General features: G+C 43.2%; 5 protein-coding genes across 7 annotated transcripts; 1 reads left to right on the top strand and 4 right to left on the bottom strand.

The window, feature by feature from the left end:
- Positions 1-16: 16 nt before the first annotated feature.
- ndufb3 (NADH:ubiquinone oxidoreductase subunit B3) lies at positions 17-1,114 on the bottom strand. 2 transcript variants are annotated; one of them, XM_084706901.1, is made up of 3 exons: positions 957-1,114; positions 368-496; positions 17-254 (listed from the first exon to the last, which is right to left on the bottom strand). In XM_084706901.1, exons 2-3 carry the CDS (start codon positions 493-495, stop codon positions 104-106), a joined length of 279 nt encoding a protein of 92 aa, XP_084563027.1. In that variant the 5' UTR covers position 496; positions 957-1,114; the 3' UTR covers positions 17-103. The 2 variants fall into 2 exon arrangements, with proteins under 2 accessions (XP_084563027.1, XP_084563028.1); XM_084706902.1 differs by having other exon boundaries at positions 368-524; positions 957-1,080.
- Positions 1,115-1,351: 237 nt separating this feature from the next.
- pecr (peroxisomal trans-2-enoyl-CoA reductase) lies at positions 1,352-3,508 on the bottom strand. Its single transcript, XM_084706898.1, has 8 exons — positions 3,323-3,508; positions 2,945-3,078; positions 2,685-2,850; positions 2,521-2,602; positions 2,309-2,405; positions 2,108-2,218; positions 1,878-1,989; positions 1,352-1,786 (listed from the first exon to the last, which is right to left on the bottom strand). The coding sequence occupies exons 1-8, from the start codon at positions 3,432-3,434 to the stop codon at positions 1,704-1,706; spliced, it is 897 nt and encodes a 298-aa protein (XP_084563024.1). The 5' UTR covers positions 3,435-3,508; the 3' UTR covers positions 1,352-1,703.
- Positions 3,509-3,930: 422 nt separating this feature from the next.
- Positions 3,931-5,486, bottom strand: rpl37a (ribosomal protein L37a). The gene is made up of 4 exons (XM_084706899.1): positions 5,390-5,486; positions 4,711-4,839; positions 4,541-4,623; positions 3,931-4,103 (listed from the first exon to the last, which is right to left on the bottom strand). The coding sequence occupies exons 1-4, from the start codon at positions 5,390-5,392 to the stop codon at positions 4,040-4,042; spliced, it is 279 nt and encodes a 92-aa protein (XP_084563025.1). The 5' UTR covers positions 5,393-5,486; the 3' UTR covers positions 3,931-4,039.
- A 417-nt stretch (positions 5,487-5,903) lies between these two features.
- cfap410 (cilia and flagella associated protein 410) lies at positions 5,904-8,047 on the top strand. The gene is made up of 7 exons (XM_084708019.1): positions 5,904-6,087; positions 6,212-6,230; positions 6,333-6,379; positions 6,705-6,934; positions 7,050-7,200; positions 7,313-7,412; positions 7,512-8,047. Exons 1-7 carry the CDS (start codon positions 6,011-6,013, stop codon positions 7,674-7,676), a joined length of 789 nt encoding a protein of 262 aa, XP_084564145.1. The 5' UTR covers positions 5,904-6,010; the 3' UTR covers positions 7,677-8,047.
- Positions 8,038-12,150, bottom strand: orc2 (origin recognition complex, subunit 2). 2 transcript variants are annotated; one of them, XM_084708016.1, is made up of 17 exons: positions 12,006-12,150; positions 11,728-11,799; positions 11,474-11,629; positions 11,268-11,354; positions 11,073-11,162; positions 10,924-10,955; positions 10,707-10,764; positions 10,410-10,615; positions 10,229-10,327; positions 10,009-10,118; positions 9,768-9,900; positions 9,563-9,659; positions 9,322-9,468; positions 9,028-9,199; positions 8,856-8,917; positions 8,643-8,761; positions 8,038-8,489 (listed from the first exon to the last, which is right to left on the bottom strand). In XM_084708016.1, the coding sequence occupies exons 2-17, from the start codon at positions 11,795-11,797 to the stop codon at positions 8,406-8,408; spliced, it is 1,722 nt and encodes a 573-aa protein (XP_084564142.1). In that variant the 5' UTR covers positions 11,798-11,799; positions 12,006-12,150; the 3' UTR covers positions 8,038-8,405. The 2 variants fall into 2 exon arrangements, with proteins under 2 accessions (XP_084564142.1, XP_084564143.1); XM_084708017.1 differs by lacking the exon at positions 12,006-12,150 and having other exon boundaries at positions 11,728-11,983.
- Positions 12,151-12,246: the final 96 nt, after the last annotated feature.

The raw sequence follows: 12,246 nt of genomic DNA, 5'->3' as shown, positions 1-12,246 counted from the left end.
CACACAAAGCAACAAATTGATTTACACAGTTTAATAATGTACAGAAAATAACTTTATAATGTGGTTTGGGGATGTCAAATCTGGTTGGATCAGACTTCTGTGTTCAGTGGTCACTCTTCTTGGGGGGGAACAGGGCATACTCAACAGCCAAAGCAACAGCAAAGGCAGCAAAGCCCCATTTGAACCCCCTTAGCAGGACATTTCCAAAAGTCACTGGCTGTGCAAAGCCACCCATGTACCTCCATGCCTCATTGCTGCAGATGGGATGGGGATAAAGAGGAAGACACATTTACTTAATTAAACATACAAAGTGTATACAAGCTCTCTGTCAGATAACAAATGATGTACCTAGACACAGTACACTCACCGTGCCCATGGGTCCTTGAGGCCCCTGGCTGCTAATCGCTGCTGTGTGAACTCCAGCGGGGTTCCATCCGCTTTCCATTGTCGCCAGTCTGGCATGTTCAGTTTACTGTGGCCATGGTCACCTCCCATTCTGCACTCCCGCACACACAATCAGATAACTGTTTTTACATAATTTAGACTTCACTTATGTTACAATGTGACATGATACACCGGCTGGCAAGAATAATAGTATGGATCAGCTAGCTAGCTAATCTTGCTACATCGTTTTTCAGCTGTGTGAAACATGTTAGAGGAAATACCAGGAGCAAGGATATGTTAAATGCTTGTATTCGTCATTCTAAAACTTGAATTAGGGTTTGCTTTTTCACTAACCCTAACCCTTGTTCATTCTGATTCTGATTCACCAATGTACTAACTGTAGTGGCCCTGCTAGCTAGCAATAATATTCCTCGTCGTCAGCAAGTAGTATCAATGTACAGATCAGGATTTATATCAATTTAAGTTTTGATTTGGATTGAGATGATACAATGTTATGCCTTGCGATTGCGTAAGCTATAATTGGGACTTCAATGAATACATAAACGCTTTACCTGGCTGAATCGTTGTTGTGACCTCTGTGTTTGAGACGCCACTGCGACACTCGCTTCTCATTTACGGCTCCCCAACCTACGGTACTCCGTTAGGTTCAAAACATAGTTCAAACCAAATACGATCCACAAACCTCTTGGCCACACCCAGGCGAAAAAAGTACGCTGGGTCGGACCACTGTCTTTTAAAGCAGTATAGCATAACTATGGTAATAACCTTTAAAAGTAGGTGTATTTGTGTAATAGCGTTTAAAACTGAGCCCAACCTAATTCATTATGCCACCAGTGCACTACAATTAAAGCATTGACTTCTAAACTGATGTAAAATAATTGACGTAGAAGAAGTTGAGAATACTTTTGTTATGGTTGATTTAAAAAAAATGTATGACAACGTTGAGTCAAGACAACAGAATTCATTTTATCTACTATTACGTGCTGATATTGTTATTTAGATCAATGATTGGTTTTTAGAAACATTATCCCTGTATTGTACATTATTATGGAAACATTTTACAGCATCTTCCAATAATCATAGAAATTATGTCAGACTTTCATTGTTAATATCTGAATTATCTACAGTTATGTACATGAGACAGAAAAGGCAGATGGGTGTCCAATTTGTCATCCTATCAACAGTACATGATGGCAAAAAAGATTGCGATTGCTTGTGACTGATTAAGGCAATCTCCTGTTAACTGCCATGGGACTTGACAATAATGTGAGGTGAGGATCTGATTCACTCTCACACTGTCAGAGTTTGGATTTGGGGTTGAGGAGTTCTTTGAGTGTGTCCAGGTTTTCTCCCTCTGGAGCTTCAGGCCATGCACTGTGATCTAAACACAGAGAGATTCATGACAACCTGATATCTCACACCAAGAAACAAAGACTCTCTCTATGCACGTATGTATGGGTAGGTGTGTGTACCTGGTATGTCCCACATGGAGTGGTACAGACTTTGTCCAGCGTCCACCCGAAAAGTGGCTCCTGAGATGTAGGAGGCGGCTGGAGAGAGCAAGAAACATACTGCGGGGGAGATCTGAACAGCCCCCCCCCCCCCCCACACACACACTTTTAGTTGTATACTTTGCACCCATGTAGTAAGATGTAGATACACAATAAAAGATATGTTGCCTGGTGGACTGGACCACGCATACCTCCTCTGGGACCCCTAGTCTTTTAGCAGGGCTGAATGGGACAGACATCTTAAACAAAGTTGGTCCAAATTCTTTATAGTTCTCCATTGCTGTCTTAGAGATGATGGTACCCTGCACAAAAAAACACACGTCAGGTGACAATAGAAAATACATCAAAAAGTGTACCCTGTACATTCATCTGCTTCACACACACATACGTACTGGTGCAATGGCATTGATCCTAACTCCCGAGCTAGCCCACTCAATGGCTAGACTCTTGGTTAGGTTATCTACGGCTGCCCTGGCTGCACCTGTATGGCTGTATGAAAGGAAGAGGGAAATAGGGGGGAAAGGCAAAGTATGAATAAGACAAAAAATTAAGTTTTGAATTAGTTGAAACAGAAAGGGAGTGTATGTTAATGCAAGTAACATACGCCATTCCTGGGAATCCCTTCCACATATCGGCAATGATGTTGACAATCACCCCTCCATGGTCTTTCATCCATGCAGAGTAAACTGCAGACACACATTCACAGTATTACAAAATACCATGCAACAGTAAAATGTTTTCCATTCGGACATGCCATGCCTCTCCTACCTTCCTTGCAACAGTGGAATGTTCCTGTCAAGTTGGTGTCTATGACGGCCTTCCAACCTTTGGACGACATTGATTCTACTGGGCTGCTGAACTGGCCTCCACCGTTATTCACCAAAAAGTCTATTTGACCATATTTCTTGAGTACAGATGAAACCAGGGCCTTCACCTACATCCACACACAAGCAAACCACAATATAGCAATTAAGGCAAAAATGAATCCCAATAGATACCATTGACGTAAATGCAAGGAGTGTGTGTACCTCATCCTCGTGGCGAATGTTGCAGGCTATAGGTACGACAGATGCCAGGCTGGATGCAGGGATTTTCTGTTTCAGCTCCTCAGCAGCAGCTTCAAGCCTCTCTACCTTTCTACTGGAGATAACCACATTGCACCCTTTGCAAAACACAGGAAGATATATGGTTATAAGCCATTCATCATGATGTAGCTTAGAAACACATTGTTTAAGTACACACAATGGACATGTCTAATATTCGAAGGTCTAGTTTGTCACTCGAGTCTGATATAGGGTAAAGTTCATTAACTCCAAGTCGCGTCTACAATGAATGTCTGTCTGTAGCTACATTAGTTTGCTAACCGTTGTGCGGTTTAGCTATAAATTACACATGACAACTCTTACCGAGTTCAAGCAGCTCGGCAGAAAGCGCTTTACCAATACCGGTCCCGCCACCAGTTACAATCGCTACTTTGTTATTAAACAAACCCGACTTGAACACACTTGAGGCCGCCATACTTATTGGAAAGTGACACTGGCAGAGAATCGCGTGAGCGCCCTCGTGTGGACTTTTTAGTTTCTTTAAACGCAGTCATCGGTTTCTCTCAAGATCAATACGATAACGGATGGATGTCAACTGTTCAAAATACTTTAGGGCTCATAATACTTAAGACAGGCCTGATTTCTACGGAAATGGGTGATATAAATCCGAGGTGACAACTAGTACCAGTATGGACACAATAACACCCCGCTCCCAGTGGTGGTGTCCGTTTGCAAGTTAATATACTTTCCCAATGCCATTAACCAATTATGTACATACATTCCGACAGTCACCAAACCATTTATATTACCCTATACAACCAACAAGTCCATTCTGGTTTAGGTGGATGTTCTTAAATTTAGTCTCTGCTGACAGCCAATGATTTAATATACCACCAGGCATTCCATTCAAGCACTCATTGGCAAACACATTTACAAAGGGGATGGTGGTGAAAGAACACAACACACAGAAATCCGTTCTAGACAACTTTATTTTAGGATGTCTGATGTTGTAATTCAATGTCCAGGACGGAGACTCTATACAAAACAGTCCCAAATCCCCAGTAGCGTAGTTGTACTGGTTTACTGTTCCTTCAGCTCCTTCAGTCTCCTGATGGCTGACTTCACTGTGACAGCAGAGGTTGTGCTAAAAAAGAAGATGTAGAACACATCATTTAATTCAAATAAGTCAAACGTCAGGAATCCAGTATCAACACCAACAGGATCAGCACTCAAGCTTGAACCCCAAGATTTGCTGAACATTTTCTAACATTAAGTCAAGGTGTTTCGGAACCATTAATATTACAATGGTATTTTAAGCACTAGTATGCCTTTCCTTTAACATGTAGGCAGCATTACAACTGTACATAAGTAATTTTCTGTGATGCACCCTTATTCAAATCTGTCCACTGGATTAGTCTTTATGAACAGCATAAACATGCACATTAAGCATTAACAATGACATTATGACCCGGGTATGTAGTATGCCAAGAGGACACCAACTTTAGTAAGATGTCCGAAAGAATAACTATGCCAATCTTCCAAACCGGATGGCCCGAGCAAGTAATCACTATGACAACTTACTTGTATGTCCAGGCTCCTCCAGCCACAGTCTTTCTGCAGGACCCACAGTGCCAGATACCCACTGCCCTCCTCTTCATCTTAGTCTGGGCAAACATACACAAAAGGACGTTAACAAAACATTACAAGACTACATATCCGTTTAGGAGGCATGACAGCCTCTATACACTTACCTTGCCACAGAAGGAGCAGGTGTATTTGGCGTGCTGGCTGATCTCAATCTTCTTCACCATCTTCCTGAGCGACGCACCATAACGCGTGCCATACTTGCCAACAATCCCCACCTTCTTAGTGCGCTTAGCCTATTGGAGATGGATCACAATTTAACGATACCTAAAACAATTGGCGCTACATCCGTTTGTCGGCATCCAAAACACAACTTCGTTCATTAAATTCGTACTAGTTCACTGGCAGTATGCAGCTAGACAGTACTACCTATGCTAACTGACCACACAGATAGTTAGCCAGCTAACTCTGAAAGAACTTGTAGAGTAGGGGTCGGCAAAAGACTACAATATTGTTAAGGTCTAAGCCAGATAATCAGGAGTGTGTTTATAGTACTGGAATACAACTGCGGAAATTCATTTAGTCATGTCACGGTCAAGAAGCAAGCAGTCTCTAACCGGTAGGCTGCCGCAAAACGTTCTGCGTTCATGGGCGGCCATTGCTGCCATTGGATAACATGATTAGGAAATAACGTTTTATTTAACGATACTAATCCACAATCTATACAAATAATTGGCAGATCTAACGTTTAATTGTATCCCGCAGCTCGTGGGTACTTTATTATTTGCAAAGACGCTGTGAGATGGTTAGATCTACTTGGATTCAATAAGGGCAATTCTGTCTCACCATTGCAGCAGCGGAGACGGCGGTCCAAAGAGGGAGAATCGTAGCGCGCAAGCGCAATTTAGCCCTGGATGGAAAGCTGCATTGTGGGGCATTGAGTCAGCTGTGTATTTGTGGCTCTTGGTGTGCATTTGTGAAAACCTTTGCTACAATAATGGCCCCATATAGGTACAGTTAAATTATTTGGAAATTATGGTTGATTTATGATAGGTTAGGTGAGTTTCAATACATTTGGTTAGAGGAAAGATAATGGCACAAGTAGTGGCTTTGCAGTAAAATGTGTCTGAAAGTGGTCTGGGTTAGGGTCATTCGGGGCACAAAGCGTATTCACCAAGTCTGATTTAATTTATTTTTAAATTGGTGTGTGTAATAATATTGTTGTAAATAACGGCACATTGTTTAGCGTAAATATTCTTTATAAATAATATCGCCAGTGTTATCATGGGAGAATGGAAACCAAGTAACTACAGACGCTAGATCGTGGTATAGAGGCTAAGCGCATGCGTAATCGCGCAGTTCAGACAGCAACGCATTACTGAGCCAGTCTGCAATGTAGTCCCACCGCTAAAAGCAAATTATTTCGACAAACAACGATTGTGCAAAATATTCGCAGATTGCAACAGTATGAAACTCACACGGAAGCTAGTGCTTGCCAAGGCTAAGGCATCTGATCTAGACAGTGTAAAGAAACTAAACTGCTGGTAGGTGGGAAAAGCTAGCAAAGCTTGCTAGCCAGGCAAGAGCTACCTAGCTGTTTATCTGTACAGTAATATTAACATGTTGCTTGTTGTCGTCATTAAACATTTCAATTCGTTTTGTCCACAGGGGCTGCAAATTGACTGACGTGAGTGCTTTCGTATTGTGTTTCACGTTGAGTTGTGATGTCAATAACATTCCCTTTTCTTCTGCCGAGTCTCATTTATCAACGTAACTCTTGTCTCTTCAGATCTCCATCTTCTCCCAGATACCCAACATCGAGGTTTTGACACTTAGGTTGGTCCATGTTGCTCTGTCTCTGTATCTCTCAGAGCTAAGTATATGTAGAGACTGGGACAAAACGAACACATTTAAAATAGGCTTGTGGTGCGTCCCAAGACCCATACTACCATACAATATAGTATGTCTAGTATCTCCTGTACTGTAATAGTATGGTAGTATGGGGGTGTTGGTACGCACGAAGAGAGAAAGACACATTAAGGTTAGACTGATAAGCTAAACTTAACTGTCAAGCTAAATCAAAAGAATGTGTGGTTTCATACACTTTTAGACTTGTCTGGTCCACTCAAAAATCTGGTCTAAAACGTCCCTTGTTCTCCAGTGTGAATAGTATCGCATCTCTGTCACCTCTCGCTGGCTGCCTGTCTCTCTGTGAGCTCTACCTGAGAAGGAACTTGATCCCGTCTCTTGCCGAGCTCTCTCATCTCCGCCCACTCACACGCCTGCGAGTGCTCTGGTTAGCTGAGAACCCCTGCTGCGGAGCAGATCCCAGCCACTACCGACTCACTGTGCTGCGCAGCCTGCCTCGCCTACAAAAATTAGACAACCAGGGTAGGTCTAATAAATCTCTCTTTTATTGGAGATTTCTGTGAAGGGGAGTTCTGTTGTGTTTGAAGCTTCAAAAACAGTTTGTGGTATTCATCTGAGAGTGTGTGTGTACATGCAGTGGTAACAGAAGAGGAGATTGCACTTTCCTTGGTGGAGGGTGATGAGATAACCACACCCCCTTCTACAGCTCAGAACCAACCCTCCACCAATGGCCAAACAGATGTGGAGACAGAGAGTGACTCTCTCAACTACAGCATGGAGGAAACCAAGTGAGGCCCACCTTTTTACTTAACTCAAGGTTGAGGTGCTGGGCTGTGTTATATGAATGAGTGGTATCACCTCTTACACACAGGATATTAACCCTCACACTTTGCTCTGTAGTAAGATCCGCGAGCAGTTGGGGATGAAGCTTCTTCCCAGAGACAAGTTCCCCTCCCTCTCCTCCCCATCCACCCGGGAGACCAGGCCTTTGGCCAGTAAGGTAATCACTGCATTGTCCTGATACTGTATGCCGATCAGTGTATTTGTAAGCCTGTTTGTGAGGGTATGTGATGACTGATGTGATGGTGTTATCACTTAGACACACACTCTGGAGGCAGTGTTGCTGTTGCTGAAGGACCTGGATGAAGAAGAGCTACGCATTGTTCACACTGCAACACAGAACAAACTCAGAACATACACATTTAGTTGTGAAACTCTGTCACACACTTTGCTAACAGAAAGAACCACTAATATGGAGCACTGACAAACACACTTCGGGTTGACACACTTTATAACTTTGACCAAACTGATGTGCCCAACCTGTCTTGTATAATTCCCATGAGATGTGGATTGTGTTTTGCATCTGATGCACCAAGGAAACTATATTTGCCACTAACCAGCTGTGCTAGTGGCTGGACAGTTTTACCAGCCCTCCAAATTGCCCATTCTTTACATGAAATTGTTTTAGGAGCAAAGTTGATGCCCTGTGTTGGTTATATTCATACAGTGAGTATAACAGCATGACAGCCTTTTCTTGAACATAAATTGAATATGTTTTGCATTGTGCTTTGATGAAGAATTAATATGCCTGTATTATTGCCTTGTGTAAATAAAGAAATCTGAGATGCAAATAAACATTTTACTGAAATTGGACATACATAGATATAAAGATTTCTAAAGACATGAGTATGCATGCATGCAAACGAACACACACATACCCTCTGCCTGTAAGACAACAGTAATGCACCCTCTGAGGGTTGTTATGACTTGTACCTCAGTCATAATGTTACTTCATGTTTTCAGATTTCCATAGATTTGAAAACTAGATATTGTGGATATCTCAATCTTACATATACTAAAGATATATATATATATATGCTGGTGTGAATATATATTGACTTTCCCAGGGACCTTTACTTCTCTCAGAGGATGCATTCATGCAAGAGAAATCCACAGAAACTCTACGGCAGAAGATGATCCACCTTCATTCTTTTTAATCCATTTCCTCTTTCTCCAGGAAGTCAGTCAGTGTGCTCGTATCCACGGGAACCAGCAGGTACTCTACGCCATCGGCATGCTGGGTGAAGAAAAGACAAGTCAGCCAGAGACAGATGGTCTGATTTAGTGTAGAGAAGGCAACAGGCCAGGGCCAAAACAGCATGTAGTACATCCATTAAAGGACTAGTCATTAGGTGTATATATGTAGATGCAGTTAGGGTGTTATCTTCACCTTTCGTGTTCGTATCAGTTTATGGTCTCTGAACTCAGTGAGCTGGGTTCTCAGTGTCAGGTCCGAGTTAACCAAAAACGCTTCCCGACAACGCTGGTAGAAATCCTGGAACGACAAACCTAGACAACGCAAGCATACAAACGTTGAATATAATTCACTCGTCAAATAAGACACCCACACATATACTACAAGAAAGACAGCTTATTTATTCACCTGTGTATGCAGGGTTGTCTTTGTTCTCCATCTGAAACTCCACCAGCAACCTGAAGATGCCCCTGTGCAGTAACAGACAGATGATACTCATAACACCCTGTGGCCCTGCATTGAGCATGGTAAATCTGATCTCCTTTGAAGAGCCACAGGTGACAAAACAAGTATGCGTTACCTGGCGTTGGAGGTTAAGCTGCGGAGGACATGTGTGAGTGAGGACAGAGCCAGGGCCCCTGTCTGCTGTACAAGGAGAGAGTTCTCGTACGACGTTTCCTCAATGTAGCGCTGGAATGACACACACTCCCACCACAGCCAGTTAAACTGGCTCTGCTTGCACTGGTCCCACACTAAAAACACACACAAACATACAGGTTATACAGAGTAGCTGGCCTCACAGTCATTGTGAAGCCACTTCAGTACAGTTCTCGCAGACACATATACCCAGTGCTTCGGTACAGTCCACACATACCTAGTGGGGCGTTGATGTGGTCGATGGAAGCCACAAGGTGCATGTTGGGAAGAGACGCCAGTTGTCCTAGTGCACTCTGGGTCTTGTCCCCTCGGAGCATTGGCCCGTCAATGTTATGGATGATCAGGTAAACATGGAGGTCAGGGTCTAATGAAAAACACACACAGAAAATATCTTGCACACCAAAAACGAAATCTAACCCCTTTTTCTGTTACAACTAAAAGACAAAACACAAACGCACCGTCTTTGAGGGATGTGGCGATGAACTGGATCTGATCAACAGGGTTCCGGAAGGTTCCCTCATGCTCTAGAACCTCAGCAGTCAGAGAATTCAGGATCTGCAGAAGAAAACCGACATAACCCACAGTCATATTCCTGCTTGCTTTCAGCATACTTTACATGAGGTATGATGCACAATCGTGCTGAATGACCGGGTCAGAACTGACTGATTTGAGGGTAATAGAGGGGAAGAATCCATTGACCACCAGGTGAATCTCCTGAGAGAGATGAGACAGACGGAATTCTTCTAGGAGAGGCTTCTTGCTGCCAAGGCCATACACTAAGACACTGAAGCCCAACCTGCATAACACACAAGCAACAGTTTTTGTTCAGATTCCATCACACAAACAGATTGAACAAAACTAAATTGGGACACATTTTAAAAGCAAGCCCAAAATGCAAACGTACTGTAACTGTAGCATCCATTTGTTAAAGTGTTTCTGGTGTTTGTTGTGAAGCTGCTGGATCTCAGAGGAGTAACAGGAGGGCTTATCCTTTAACACCCGGAACAATGTCTCCTACACAAAAATGGATGCACGTAAAAAAAAAGTATCAGTTTGCTGACATGTAGAGAGTACTTACATCTGACTTTAGACCTGGCAAGTGGATTAAAGAGTCCACAACAAACCCTGTCCAGTTTTGGAGTGGAGAGGCGCTGAAGAGTGCGGTCTGATGTCAGGACCTTGGAGCTGCCATGAGCCTCGAAATACTCCTCAACTAGACTGGGCTACAGAAGGAACACAGTTACAGTCCAGAAACAAAACAGTACGGCATGGTATAGTACAGTACAGTACAGGAGAGACAGACACCTGGTTCAAGATCTCAGGGGCACTCTTGCTCTTCTTAGCTGGGGTCTTGTAAAGAGCAGCAGACTGGGGCTTACTAGGAGTTCTGGGCTGCTTGACATTCTCCTTCTCCTCGGTCTTCCCCTTATCTTCTTCCTCTACACCATCCTCCTCCTCTCCAGAGTCAGAAGCAGACAATTCGCTGTCACTGTCTGACCTGAGGCTGGGGGCTGTGAAAACACAAATACCAACAGTTTACAACTGGACTTGCCATGGTGGTTAAAAGCCTGGTAGAACTGATGAGCCAACATAGTACCCCACCTGTCAGTCTCTTTCTGAGTCTATGAGGGGTTGTGGAGACAAACTGCACCTTCTTACCCTTCAAAGGAAAGCAGCACAGTCACGGTATTGAAAGGCACACTTAGCGGGCACTATAGTAAAGCTCCAATAAATCGTGTCAACTGCAAGTAAAGCTGTCCTTGTAACCAAAAGGGACTTTGGTATGCATTGGTATTACTGTTGCTTCACTCAGTCTTACCTTTTGAGGGGTTCGGCTATCACTCACATGTCCTTGAGAAGATAGAGAGGGAGAGAGGGATGCCAAATAAACAAGAGAAAACATGGATACAAATATAGTTCAAGTTATCACACTACCTCAATAAGGACGCTTGGGTTGGCTTGACTTACTGCGGCTAGCACGGGTAGGTGGTGGGAGTTCAGAGTCAGCCGTTAGACTAAAAGCCACATTCTTGCCCGGTGTTCGAGCCAACTCAGATGCTGCACACACAGAGATCAGGTGGGTATTATCATGCATACAGGTTAGCTACACACAGAAAGAAAGAGAGACGTGTAGGATGTAAGATGTGTAGCCTGAAGTCTTACCTGTCTGGGCCAACTTGTGGGAACGTTTGATAGACTGGAAGGTGAATACAGAGGCCCCTGCTACCCCAGATACATATTCTTCTCCGTCTATAGTTTAAAGAAACATGGAGCAACATACTCACTTAGCTCCTACAAGTCCCACATACATCACATCTATACACTACGTACTCACATCATAATAACACAAAAGCTCAACACACACACACCTTCTGTATTATCTGTTCCCAAAGACTGGATATAGTGCTGTTCATTAAGGACCCCATCTTCATCTTCACCCTCGTCATCCTCTTTACTACTCCACCGACCTGCTGAGTTCTTGAAGATCACTAACTTCTGCACCTGGTCACTGTTGCCTTTTACACCTGCGTACACACACGAACATTAACATAAATGACTGCTGAGATGTGGATGAAAAGATACAGAGCTGATTCGGATGTTAAGTTTGTGTCATGGTCATTACCGTCTTGTTTGTCGACTATGTGCTCCAGAACTTCTCCATCGCCCACGAACCTCACTTCCAATACACTCATCCCTAAAAAGAAAAAACAATGACTAACCTAGCCATCAGTAGTAGGCTTTGTACAAAGAATCGCCAATAAGTACTGTATCGCTTTAGACTTCTTGCCAGACAGACAAAACAAGCATGCATGGATACCGTACGGCTAGCTAGAAAAGGTTTTCGAAGAATGTGAATGATCAAAGCATCAACTACATTTGCGATTGCACCGCGTGACTTGCCTTTCAACTGTTTTGAACTAGTTTCGTGCAAACGTGTTTCAAGAACATGTACAACAATGTACAACAATAATAAAACTGGGCTAAAAATGAGACACAAACTCTACACTGTCTACTTCATGACAGCTCCAGCGCGCCATATAAAAGTTTTTAAACCACGTGATAAGTGAAAGTTCACCATCTGACCAATCAAATTCTAGTATGCAATAAAACAACATTTCCCACCATCCATTGGGACGTGGTC

Source organism: Hypomesus nipponensis, chromosome 10 (assembly GCF_054491055.1).
Source record: "Hypomesus nipponensis isolate SF chromosome 10, ASM5449105v1, whole genome shotgun sequence".
Classification (NCBI taxonomy): domain Eukaryota; kingdom Metazoa; phylum Chordata; class Actinopteri; order Osmeriformes; family Osmeridae; genus Hypomesus; species Hypomesus nipponensis.
The sequence above is the reverse complement of the archived record's forward strand: the minus strand, read 5'-3'. Positions and strand labels throughout refer to the sequence as shown.